At 42.7% G+C, this 13,824-nt stretch overlaps 1 protein-coding gene across 1 annotated transcript in view; it reads left to right on the top strand.

Annotated features, from left to right (window-relative positions):
- CTDSPL (CTD small phosphatase like) overlaps positions 1-13,824 on the top strand; it is a 128,147-nt gene that overhangs the window by 84,910 nt on the left and 29,413 nt on the right. The window contains exon 2 of the mRNA XM_030812132.1: positions 5,774-5,928. Within this exon, the coding sequence (XP_030667992.1) occupies positions 5,774-5,928 (155 nt within the window). The remainder of the gene's footprint in view (positions 1-5,773; positions 5,929-13,824) is intronic.

Here is a 13,824-nt window from a genome sequence, read left to right as displayed (position 1 = left end):
AGAAATGGAGAAAGTTAAGTCTTAGGATCACCTCATCTACCTCTATCAAGGATTTCCCTTTACTCTCCCTGTGGGGTATCTGTGCCAATGGCATCTTTGTGTGCTGGGACCGGCTATGGGCATGCTTTCTTTCTATCTTTTTTTCTTTTTTTTTTTTTAAGACAGAGTCTCACCCTGTCACCCAGGCTGGAGTGTGGTGGCGTTATGTCAGCTCACTGCAACTTGTGCCTCAGCCTCCTGAGTAGCTGGGATTACAGGGGCCCGCCACCACACTCTGCTAATTTTTGTATTTTTAGTAGAGACAGGTTTTCGCCATGTTGCCCAGGCTAGTCTCAAACTTCTGACCTCAGGTGAGCTGCCCGCCTCGACCTCCCCAAGTACTGGGATTACAGGAATGAGCCACCACACTCGGGCGGGGCATGTTTTCATTGACAGGGATAAGGAGGAGAAAAAGGGTGGTCCTTCAAAGCAGGCCTGCCCCGGGCTGAGCCTTGGGAAAGTGGCAGCATGTAGTAGCCTGTTGGGGGACCCCGCAGGGGAGACTGCTGAGTCAGCTAGCCACCTCTGTGGTCCTCCTTGCATGGTCCTACTCAATGCTCCTTTCTGATGTACAGCTTGAGTCAAGAAGTCCCTGGAACCACATGCAGACCTAGCAGGCAGAATGCAGAAGAGAGCTAAGCTTTAGCCCCAGAGGGACTTAAGTAAGGGGATTGGGGAGGGAGAGTGTATGCTTCCTGCCCTCCACTTGAAAGCATTGTTCTTTTCCTAAGGGAAAACAGCCCCCAGCAGAGCTCACTGGGACACGAAACCCCTCCCTTTTCCTTCCCCATGTCTATATCTAATTTTTAGAGCAATTGATTAGAATCACTTCCTGAGATTTTTCTAGTTTTGCTTTCTGAATTACAGTTTATGTAACCAAGATCTGTTATAGTGAGTTGTTTCTCCTAGTTGTCAGATAGCAGAGAAAAAAATGTACATCCGCAGAATCCAGCCTTTGATCCAGCGTTCCTGGAGAACCCCCACTCATTTATGAAGCAAAAGCTTTTATGAGACTATAATAATAAAAGCTAAAATGTATAGCCTGGGTGTGGTGCCCCACAACTGTAAGCCCAGCACTTTGGGAGGCTGAGGCAAGCAGATCACTTGAGCTCAGGAGTTTGAGACCTGCCTGAGTAGCATGACAAGACCCTGTCTCTACTAAAAATAGAAAAATTGGCTGGGCGTGGTGGCGCATGCCTGTAGTCCCAGCTACTTGGGAGACTGAGGTGGGAGGATGTCTTGAGCCCTGGGGGTAGAGGTTGCAGTGAGCCAAGATTGTACCACTGTACTCCAGCTTGGGTGACAGAGTGAGACCCTGTCTTTAAAAAACAAACAAAAATTATGGAATGCTTGCTCTATGCTAGGCACTGTTATAAGAACTCATTTAATTCTCACATCAAACCCTAAGATGGGTATTTATTATCCCCATTTTACAGATAAAGAAACCAAGGCACAAAGAAGTCACACAACTTGCCCAGGTCCTGTACTATTGCTGCTTGAGTCAGATTTCGCACCTAGACAAGTTGGCATCAGAGCCCACATTCCTAACCACCACACATTCTTCTAACTTGATGGGCTTTACCTGTCATGTCAAGAATTAATTGTGGGATGCAAAATTAACAGCAGAGAGACAAGTCAAAAAGCAACTGTAGTGGACCTGAGCCAGGATAGGGCAGGGACAAGGAGTTGCTAAGGATACATTTAAGAATCGATTAGGATGTCAGAACCAACAACTTAATGAGGGAGAAGGACAGATGTCTAGCTTAGGATATTGGTACCCTGAGTGAAGAGGGGAGTAGTGAGCCCCATTTAGATATGCTGAGTCAGAGGCATCCAGAGGAGATGTCCAGCAGACAGGTGGATGAACTGGCCTGGCCCAAAGACTCAGCTCAGTCATACACACATTCATTTGGGAGTTTAGTGGCCAAAGAACAAATGATCTCCATGGGGCGAAGGCTTCCTGTGTGAGGTTGGCTTTGAGCCAGGCTCTGAAGAGCAGGATGCTCTGAGAAGTGGGGAAATGGGGGGAGGAGGAGTGGGAGAAGGGATGTCAGTGTGATGAGGAGTCTACCATGGAGGAAGCTAGGGAGTAAGGTGGGCAGGTGCTGGGTTTGGATAGGGGAGGTTATCAGGGAAAAGTGACAGAAAACTTTGGAATGACTTTTGATGACTTCTTCCTCCTAAGTCTGATTTTTAAAAATGGAAATCGTTATGGAATATTTTAGACTGACGTTCATAGTTGCTACTCCCTCCTTTGCTCTTCCAAAGTAATTTCTTAAAACCAATGTTATGGGAAGATGTATGCATTCAACTATCTTTAATATCCTAAAAGACCTTGTTCTTGGATACCTGGGCCACCAGGAGACCTCTCATGTGTCTTATCAGTGGAAACATGTAAAGGGGGCAAGTGAGGAAAGGTGGTGAGAGGTAAAGTCTTGGTCAAAGCAGAGAAGCAGCAAGACCCCTTTTGTGTGTACAAGGAGGATGAGCGGTGGAGCTGGATGCCAGATGAGAAAGTCAGCTGGAGCATTCTACTGGGAAAAGGACACTTCTTTGGTACCTTCTTTTCACATGGGCCTCCTCTGGTTTTGAGTTTGGTGGATATGTTCATTCTTGTTGGTATCATAGACCAGGAGTGGCTGTGGGCCGTGACAGTGGCCACATTGCTTCTGCAAGTCTGAGAACACTGCTGTTGCCTGGTTTGCCTCACAGGCTTGGAGTGTAGAAGCATAGGAATTAGGCTGAAGGTTGAGAATTAGAAGGAGGATATGGTTTAGAAATAGCACAAAGTTGCCGAAAGACAGTTTAACAAGACTGTTTACTCCCCCCCCATTATTAGAGCAATACATAATTACCAGAAAACATTTAGAAAATGTGGAAGAAATGTAAACACTTATGGTCTGACAATTAATTACTGTTAACCTTTTGACATATTTCTTGCAAATCTTTTCTCAATTGTAATCTTTTTTAGTTTGCTTTGCTTAGTTATGATCAAATCAGATATACAATAATATATATTAACTTTTTCATCTAATGTTATGATGTCAACATTTGTCCATTAAACTGAATTTTTATTTCATGTGTCAACCAAAACTCTCTTACCAGTTTATGAGCAAATCAAGGACCTTCCGGATGATAGCTGGGGGAGAGAAGTAGCAGCTGGGGCTGGAAGGCAGTAGGGTCATTAGTCCAGAGCACCCACGTCTGGAGCCCTATTCAGGAACAAGTGAATGCTGAGGGTGGGTGAGGCCAGTGCTGATCCTGAGGAAATCCTTCCATTTACCCTTCCCACTTCTCTCCTATTTTGAGAGTTCTAAACCAATCCAAGAGTGATTAGAAAATTAGCCACTGAGCCTCCAAGAGGTTCCTGCAGGCCCTAGAACTAACCTTATTTGAAAGAAAGAATCCTGGAACCTCCCACAGCTATGAAAATGAGACCACTTTGGCTGCTTCACTCTTTATACAGAGAAGGAAAGACCTGGGTAAGCTCCCTTTCCCTGTCTGGAGGCACGATGGCCTCCCAGGTGCTCAGATAACTAATTTACTGACTCCGTTAGCTGTGTGTAGCTTCTGTAGAGTAAGTAATCATGTGGTAGAAATTATGAGTAGTGTACTGGTTCCAGGTTTATGATTTTTTTAGTATGTAAGTTCATTTGTTAATTAGTTAGCTAGTTAGTTATGGGAAAGATTCGTGTGATCCAAGAATGAAAATAAGACCTGGGAAGGTGCTTTCTGCAGACTGTTCAGTGTCTCTGAGACATGAACAAATAGCTTGTTTACTTGCAGAGGAATGTGCTATCAGCCAGGGAAAAGATTTTTTTTCTTCCCCTGACTAAATTATCTGAGTGTGGCATAAAAATAAAACACCCAGAGTAACAATGAAATGGTTTAACAAATCATTTATATTAAATACAAGTTTATTGCAATGCTTTTCTCTCCCTATTTGGCATGTTCCACCTTCTTAATCTAACTTAAATTGTTTCAAGATTGTATTCAGCATGGCGCATGGGGAAATCACACACTTTGGAAACAGGCCCACTTGGGTTTGAATCTGGCAAAGGAACCGACACAATCCTGCTGTATTTTCTCAATAGCTGTATTTTCTCAGCAGTAAGGTGGAAGCAGTAATACCTATCTCCTTAGGAGTATGTGAGATGAGGTTTGTGAACTATTGGGACCTACAGGGTTGGTCCTTGGTAAACAGTGATTATTATCTCTTACCACACTGCCACTTAGGCAGCCCGCATGCCTGTCGGTCCCAATGGCCTGGTCTGGCCTGACCTGCCTTTGAAATGAGATGCCTGAAATGAGATGGTTGGTACTCTATGACATGCACCCAAGGATGCTTGAGGAAGATAAAAACAGCCAGCTTTCTCAGAGATTTATGTTTCTGAAGCTCATCTTTAGTAAGTGCGGATCTTAAATTCATACTTACTGGGCCATTTGCCCAAACCCAGGGTAGAAACCATTCATATCTGTGGAGTTGCTGGAATAACAGCTTTTCAGTCCCTTTTCAGAATTTCCATCTGAATGCACTTAGTTTTGCTGCTGGCAGAAGAGTACCCCCAAAACATTCAGCAAAGGTTTTGTGATCTCTTGGGAGGAACTAGGTGTTACACAAATCACTCGTAAGTGCACAAAAAGAGGAATTGTGCCAGAATTGCTTTTTGGGAGAAGAGATAAGCTCCAACAGTTATCATGTGGACTTAAATCGTTTCCTGCTTTGGCGATTTTTCCATTAATCCTAAGCATGGTCCCTTGCCTGCGGCCTCTTCTCAGCACCACTGATCCGCCCAGGCATGGCATGTGGTGGGACAGTCCCGGCTGCATTCCCAGGCAAATACTCCTGCCCCTCGAAGTTGTCAGTCCTCCCCTGAGGGATGTTTTTCATCTACATTAATTTTCACCTTTTATTCCTGACTTGTGGCAGCTTGTCGTGAGCCTTGGATAAACAGAAAGGATGTGTCACTCCCTCCAGTGCCTTAGTTCAGAACAGGCCAGGGCACAGTATTGCCCTGGATCTCATGAAGATGGGCTTTGCCCTGGCTGGCCCTACTTAGGCAGGAACATGTGTTCTCCATCCAACATCTCCTGCTGTTTATGTTTTTTAAGTGTAATGGAAGCCTTCAGCGCTAAGCTCTGTGGATCCAGGCCCCCACCAACATCTTGACAAACTCTTGGCGAGTTTATGCAGGCGGTTCTTTTGTGCCTTTACATATCTCATTTCTTAACCCACGAAGTTAGTCATTTCCATAGTGAACAGGGGATGTCCAAGAACCTAAATTCAAAGTGATTCTTTCTTGGTATCCATAATGGAGAGATGCTTCCCGGGGAGTGTCAAGTCTGATTTGTGCCTGAAAAGATGTTTGTTTTGAAGTAGTGCTTGGTGCAGGGTGGGAATACTTCATCTGCTAGGTTCAGGAATGCAGATGGGGACTGACCCTGTGGGTGGGTCAGTTAATAAGCAAGCAGCCCCTGCTGGGCTGAGGTCAAAGGGAACCTGTCCAGCCAGAGGGATTGGACTCTATCAACTAGCTGGCTCCAGGGATTCTCACACTGGATTCACAGTTCTTTAGAGTAACTTCCAGGAGCCCCTCATCTTCTTCTGCTGAGCAGGCCCTCGGGGCTGGAATCTGGGGTCTGGGGGACAACTGCACACTCAGATTTTTGCATTATATTACAACTATCAGTACATGCTGCAGTTGGCCACAGTGTGCTCTGTTTCTGTTTCCAGCTTCCCAGTGCAACGTCAGCTTAAAGAAGCAGAGGAGCCGCAGCATCCTTAGCTCCTTCTTCTGCTGCTTCCGTGATTACAATGTGGAGGCCCCTCCACCCAGCAGCCCCAGTGTGCTTCCGCCACTGGTGGAGGAGAATGGTGGGCTTCAGAAGGTCAGTACTGGTGAGGAACTGTGCCCTCCATAAAACTGCAGCAGCGGCATCTCTGTGCCATCCTTGATGAATATCCTTAATAAGAATATGCAGAGCCAGGCATGGTGGCTCACGTCTGTAATATCAGCACTGAGGTCAGGAGTCCGAGACCAGCCTGGCCAACATAGTGAAACCCCGTCTCTACTAAAAATACAAAAAATTAGCTGGGCATGGTGGCAGGCGCCTGTAATCCCAGCTACTAGGGAGGCTGAGGCAGGAGAATCGCTTGAACCTGGGAGGCGGAGGTTGCAGTGAGCCAAGATCCCGCCATTGCACTCTAGCCTGGGCAATAAGAGCGAAACTATGTCTCAAAAACAAAAAACAAAAAGGAAAGAATATGTGATAGTATGTGTACAGCCATTTACTTAAAGATTTGAAATTACCAAGAAAAGTAACCTTTTTTGATCAAGGATATCTCATTTAGCAACTAAGGATTATATTTGATGGGAGTTACATGAGTCACTTCACATTTTTATAACATTCTCTCTTGGGAAGTTGAATGCATGAAACAGTTAAACAACCAGTAGCAGACTCACAAATAGATAAAAAGAGAAACAGACATAGAGAAGAGCTAGCAATAAAATAATTGAGTTTAACTACCTTGTTTAATAACAAACGTGTTATATATTCTTTTGTATGTATCAAATAAAATATGTCAGATTGTCACAATAGGTCAAAAACCAAAATCTACCCACATGCTGTCTAACACAGATCTGAAACAAAGTTACTCAGAACAGTTAAAAGTACCGGGCATAGTGGCTCACGCTTGTAATCCCAGCACTTTGGGAGGCCAAGGCGGGCAGATCACCTGAGGTCAGGAGTTAGAGACCAGCCTGGCCAACATGGCGAAATCTCTTCGCTAGTAAAAATACAAAAATTAGCCAGGCGTGGTGGTGGGCACCTGTAATCCCAGCTACTCGGGAGGCTGAGGCTGGAGAATCGCTTGAACCCGGGAGACGAAGGTTGCAGTGAGCCAATATCACGCCACTGCACTCCAGCCTGAGTGACAAGAGTAAAACTCCATCTCAAAAAAAAAAAAAAAAAAAAAAAAAATATATATATATATATATATATGTATAAAGAATAAGGATGAGCAAAGAGACCTCATACAAGTATAAATTAAAAGAAAACAAGGGTTACAATATTAATCTCAGTCAAAATGGAATTTCAGGAAAAATCACTGAAAGAAGATTATTCATCATGAAGATAGTTGACATTTGAGGACACAAAAGTCATAAAACTTTATGTTCCAAATAACATGAGCAAAGGACACAAACAGATAATTCACAAAATAAGAAATACAGATGGTTCAGTCTTGTCGATATCATAGGCCAGGAGTGGCTGTGGACAGTGGCAGTAGCCACATTGCTTCTGCAAGGCTGAGAACACTACTGTTGCCTGGTTTGTCTCACAGGCTTGGAGTGTAGAAGCATAGGAATTAGGCTGAAGGTTTTCATGTGGTCAAACATATGAAAAAATAAGAAAAATGTTGCACATATAAATATATGAAAAATATTTAACATGTTTAGTAATGGAAGAAATGCAAACTAAATAATGAGAGACCACTTTCCAGCTTTCTACTTATCAAAGATATTTTTAAACACAATATTTGGTTTTAGCATGGAGTGGTAGGAGGGAGGATATAGAATGTAAATAAGTTGCTGGTAACAATGTTAATTGATGACACCTTTCTGGAGGAAAATTTGGCAATATCACCTTAAAGCCTTAAAAATATCCCTATTTGTTGATGCAGGCAGTTCTCCTTTATGGACATAATTATGAATGTGCAAAGATTTAACCATGAGGTACCATCCAGCATAGATTATAGTACTGAAAAATTATAAGCAACCCGATGTTCAACAATAGGCAGTTGGTTAAAAAAAACTATAGAATAACTATGCAATCAAATAGCATACAGCCCTTCAAAATGATATGTCGTAAATATTGCTGATATAAATAAATGGATAGAGTGTCTCTCTTGTTCTGTCACACACATACACACACAAGCATTTATAAGACTAGAAGGACGGATGCCGAAATATGAAGAGGTTATCTCCTATCGCTCACACTGGTGGAATTATAGCTAGGATTTTCTCCTTCCCTCTATACTTCCCTCAGTTTTCATAAAATCAGCTTAAATTACTTTTATGATTTAAAAAATTATTTTAAAACCACCTGTGGATGTATAGAAGGGAATTCTGGGAAGATGACAGCCTGACCACAGGGCTCTGACTGTGAAAATTCCCTCCCAGGATAAACCCAGGTGGGCCTGCTTGTGGAGCCTGGAAAGTGCATTAAGGCCCCCAGTTTTCCTGACACCTTCAGGGTAGAGAGCAGGTACAGGACTTATTCTCTCTGGTACTCAGTAAGAAGCAGGGAACCACCAACGGAGGAAAATGCTTACATCTCCCTGAGTCCTTCGACAAACACTTGAATGTATAGTCCTATGAGGTCAACTAGCCAGAAGGAGCTGGCGGATCGCCTTGGAAAGGGCTCGCACTGCCCACACAACGTGTGTGGTCCTTGGAGGGGCTGCCCTGATGAGCTGGATTGCTTCCAGTGCTTGGGCCTTGGAGGAGCCAGTAGTATAGGGGCTTTCTTCGTCTCTGAGGTTTGTTAACTTGGGCTCTGCTGGGCCATGAAAACAGCACTCCTTGCTGGGCCTTGCAGTACTCCCTCATTTGCCACTTCCCAGAGAGCCTCATAGACTGACCTGCACAGACACTAAGGGAACACACGACCTGGTGCAAGCAAAGAAAAATGCAGCCTCCACTGAGAAAGTCCAAGTTGAAAAAACTGTAATGAGACTCCCACTGAGGTAAAACTAATGGAAGAGATGGAAGAGAACTTTAACGGACAACTCCGGAAATGAATTATGAGTACAAAAGTAACATTTGGAACTTAAAAACTCATGATTTCTAAATATAAAAATTCAGTAAACAAACAGAAGGAGAATGGTCACTGCTGGGAACTGAATTCATGTTCTGGAAAAGCAAGTGGAAGAAGAAATACCTTACAATTCAGACCAGAAACACAGAGATGGTAATTGTGAGAGAGAACAGCAGGCATCTAGGAGATGGAACATGCAAATGTTAAGAGTTCCAAAAAGAGAAAAAGTAGTAGAAGAAAATTTTCTTGAGCTGAAAACAAAGCTTGAATCTGTGGATTGAAGGAGCTTACCAAGTCAACAGCAGGATTAGTAGAGGAGCACATGCCTAGATTTATCTGTTGAAATTCTGAAGTTTAAGGACAAAGAGAAAGTCTTACAAGCTAGTGGAATAAGTTATTTTCAAGGAAAACAATTACATTAGTATGAGACTTCTCATCAGCAACACTAAAAGCAGAAGACTATGAAAAAATGTTTATAGGCTACTGAGAGAAAAAAATGGAAACCAAAAATCCTGTATGTGACCGAGATATCATTTATCTATTCAGACAAAAGTTTCTTAGATATGTAATGATTCAGAGAGGGAACAAAAAATAAAAATATGGGTGAAATTGATACTCAGTTATGATATAATTATTAAAAATGTTAGAAATGGGCTGGGTGCAGTGGCTCATTCCCGTAATCCCAGCACTTTGGGAGGCCGAGGTGGGCAGATCACGAGGGCAGGAGATCTAGACCATCCTGGCTAACACAGTGAAACCCCATCTCTACTAAAAAATACAAAAAATTAGCCGGGCATGGTGGCGGGCGCCTGTAGTCTCAGCTACTTGGGAGGCTGAGGCAGAAGAATGGTGTGAACCCAGGAGGCGGAGCTTGCAGTGAGCCGAGATTACGCCACTGTACTACAGCCTGGGCGACAGAGCAAGACTCAGTCTCAAAAAAAAAAAAAAAAAAAAGTTAGAAATAGGCGCGGTTCAGTGACTCATTCCTGTAATCCCAGCACTTTGGGAGGCTAAGGCAGGAGGATCACTTCAGCCCAGAAGTTTGAGACCAGCCTGGGCAACATAGGGGAACCCCCATCTCTACAAAAAAAAAAAAAAAAATCAGCTAGGTGTGGAGGTGTGCACTTATAGTCCAGCTACTCTGGAAGCTGAAGTGGGAGAATTGCTTGAACCCAGGAGGTCGAGGCTGCAGTGAGCCATGATCGCACCACTGCCCTCCAGCCTGGGTGACAGAGCAAGACCCTGTCTCAAAAAGCAATGTAGAAATAAATATGATTATTAGGAATAGAACTAATAATAGAACTGTAACAAGTGGCACAATTAGAAAATAGATCTTTAAAATTCACAGAGGGAGTAAAGGAGAAATAAATTGAACAAGCCATCAAAATGAAGGAAAGGGAAAAAGAACAAATAACAGATAATAAATAGCAAACATAACATAAATAATAGGCATAAAACCTAGTCTGATGAACTAGATTCTTCTAACAAAGACCAAGACTACATCAGATTGGTTTGACAAATTCAGCTGTATGATATTTCCAAGAATATACCTGTCATCAAGTAGGAATGATTTTTGTCAGTAAGTAAAAGAAAACTGCTGGGCATGGTGGCTAATGCCTATAATCCCTGCACTTTGACAGGCCGAGGCAGGAGGATCACTTGAGGTCTGGAGGTTGAGGCTGCAGTGAGCCTTAATCGCTCCACTGCCCTCCAGCCTGAGTGCTAGAGCAAGATCCTGTCTTGAAAGAAAGAAAAAAAGAAACAGAGAGAAAGAGGGAATTAAAAGAGAGAGAGAGAGAAAGTGAGGAAGAAAGAAAAGGAAGAAAGCTGACAAATAATAGCTTAGACAAATAGGGGATTATTTTTCTCACATAAAAAGCCTGAGTCAGGTAGTTGCTGGGGTTTGGCTTTCTGATGATGCCATCGAGAGTCTGTTCTTCTGTCTTTCTGCTCCCCTATCCTTGGTATGTTTGCCTTCATCCTCATGCTTGCTATTTATGATCTCAAAGTCACAAGCTTCAGATATCATATCCACATTTAAAGGAAGAAGATAGGAAGGGGTGGCACTGGCCTTGTCAGTCCCTTTTGTGGAAAGTAAATGCTTTCACAGAAAAACCCAGGAGACTTCTGCTTATGTCTTATTGGCCTGACACAGTGCCTGGCAGATTTCTTTTACTTACTGCCAAAATCATTTCTATCTGATGACAGGTATATTCTTGGAAATAGCGTACAGTTGAATTAGTCAAACCAATTGGGTATAGCCATTTGTCACATGGCTATCCAAAGCAACAGGGGAGGAATATTAGCCCAGCATATTCCTACTCTCAACAAAATCAGGGCAAGGGAGGAATGACCCATGAGTAGATACACTAGTCATTATGGGTTTGTTTATGCTTCAGTAACAACCTCAAAACCTCAGAGGTTTAAACAATAAAAGTCTAGTTTTCACTCATGCTACTTCTTTATAATGGGTTGGCTGAGGCTGAGCCTTTTGTTCTGTGGCACTATCCAACAGAAATATAATGCGAGTCACATGTATAATTTAATTTTTTCCAGTAGCCACATTAATGAAAATATTTTTAAAACAAGTGAAATTAATTTTAAAAACATTTTATTTAATCACTATATCCAAAATATTATCTCAATATGTAATCAATAGAAAAAATATTAGTGAGACAATTTATATTCTTTTTACCTTACTAATCCTTCAAAATCTGATGTGTATTTTATACTTAACAGCACATCTTAATTTGGACCAGTCACATTTTGTGTGCTTAGTAGCCACACGTGACTAGTAGCTACCATACTGGACAGTATAACCATCTTATCCTCATTCATGTGCCTACGCCCCATCTCTTTGCTTCCATGACTGTCACAGCAGGACAAAGGAAATGTGATAAATCACATTGGCTTTTAAAGTTTTCACTCAGAAAACTCAGAAAAACATGCCTCATTTCAACTTACATTTTATTGGCTAAAGTAAGTCACATGACTGCATCTAAGTTCAAGGGAAATGGAAGTGTAATCCTCCCACATATTCAGAAAGAAAACTGGAATTCTTTGGTGGACAGTGCTGATGACAATTACAGTAGGTGACAGTTTCTGACATAACATATACAGATAAAGGAAGGTGGAAAATAAAGAAATGGGCAAAATATACAAGGCAGATCAAACAGAAAGCAAGAGTGGCAATGTTAATATCAGATAAAGCAGAATTCAAATTCAAAACCATTAAACAGGATAAATAGAGGCACTTTATGACAAATGGTCTAATACATGAACTGTATAGTAGCCCATAAATCTTTATATATAAAATCAACAATGCTGCCAAAGAAGAAAACTACACGATAAAAAGCTATCTTCTAAAAATAAACAGCAAACAACACAGGAAAATCAATGGTAGGTTCTGGCTAATGGAATAAGCCAAGAAAATGAGACAATTGGTATAAACATGGAAAAGATACAAAGTTAGTCTTATTTGCAGATGACATGACTGTTTACATAGAAAACCCAAAAGACTCCACCAAAGTTGATTCAAATCATAACAGATTTTGATTTCTTATGTTTATGAGAAATGTGTGTGCTGTTTCTGGATAGAAAGGCTTAAGTTCCTCTGGGACAAAAAATGTCAAAGAAGGACTGAGAAATTTTTAGAAAGAAAATAAGGAAGACAGCTTGGTATCTTTGTAAAATGATATGAGGAAATGGCATGGCAGCCCTGGAAGCTTTCCTGGAGTACTCAGCCGTATCTATCAGGAAATAGAGGCCTTTAGAGGCAGTTCCTCCAGCAGAGCTGAGCTCACTTGGACTTACTGTTCATTCATGAACTTCCTTCTATTAACATTTTTCAAGATGGCTTTTTAAAGAATTATGTTAACTTTGAGTTAATTTAGTAATCCAAAGTGGGGTGATACGTCATTTCCATAACACTTGACTAGTCAATCCGGGAGACCAGACGCCAGAGAAAGAGCCCTGTCAGAGTGGGGCAGCGAATTCCCAGAGGAGGACCCTCTACCTCCTGCACCCCGCTTGCTCAAGACATTCGGAACACAAAGCCCAGGCCTATTAGATGTGGAAGCAGATTCCAGGCCCATTTCTACTGCTGAGTCCTTAAGTATCTATGTCTCTCAGAATTCAGCCAGGAAGGCTGAATTCTTCTGCCAGAGGAAGAAGGAAGGCCATGGACAGAATGGGACAGATGACCTCTAGGGTTCCATCCACCCTGCATATTTACTTTTGCCCTGGAGAAATGAGGATTTGGAGCCTTTGAGTTTCTAGCTGCTTCTTTTTTTTTTTTTTTTTTTTTTTTTTTTTTTTTTTGAGATAGAGTCTCGCTCTGTCGCCGAGGCTGGAGTGCAGTGGCGGGATCTCCGCTCACTGCAAGCTCTGCCTCCCGGATTGATGCCATTCTCCTGCCTCAGCCTCTCCGAGTAGCTGGGACTACAGGCGCCCGCCACCACGCCCGGCTAATTTTTTGTATTTTTAGTAGAGACAGGGTTTCACCGTGTTAGCCAGGATGGTCTCAATCTCCTGACCTCGTGATCCAACCGCCTTGGCCTCCCAAAGTGCTGGGATTACAGGCGTGAGCCACCGCGCCCGGCCTTTTCCAGCTGCTTCTGCAGCAGTGGCCTGGGTTAGCAGCCACTGCCACCATCACAGCCACAACCTGGACCTACAGACCAGAAGCCTCCAGAGGCTAGGAGGAGTCAGCACCCCAATGGCAAAGACCATGGAGGACCTTTAAGGGCAAGGACAGCATAAAACAGATTGCTGGACACTCACAAATATATGCATACCTCATGCTGTATACACACACATACATACATGTAAGCTTCTAGGGTAATTTTCAAGCCCAAATATCCTTCTAGATCAGCACCTTTGCTTGCTCATAGTGGGCATTTTGTCAGGCCCTTCAGTTGCATTGTGATCTCGCGCATCATTGGTGTGCTCATCTCATCGAAAGTGTGT

This window comes from Nomascus leucogenys, chromosome 4, assembly GCF_006542625.1.
Source record: "Nomascus leucogenys isolate Asia chromosome 4, Asia_NLE_v1, whole genome shotgun sequence".
NCBI classification, from domain to species: Eukaryota; Metazoa; Chordata; class Mammalia; order Primates; family Hylobatidae; genus Nomascus; species Nomascus leucogenys.
The sequence above is the reverse complement of the archived record's forward strand: the minus strand, read 5'-3'. Positions and strand labels throughout refer to the sequence as shown.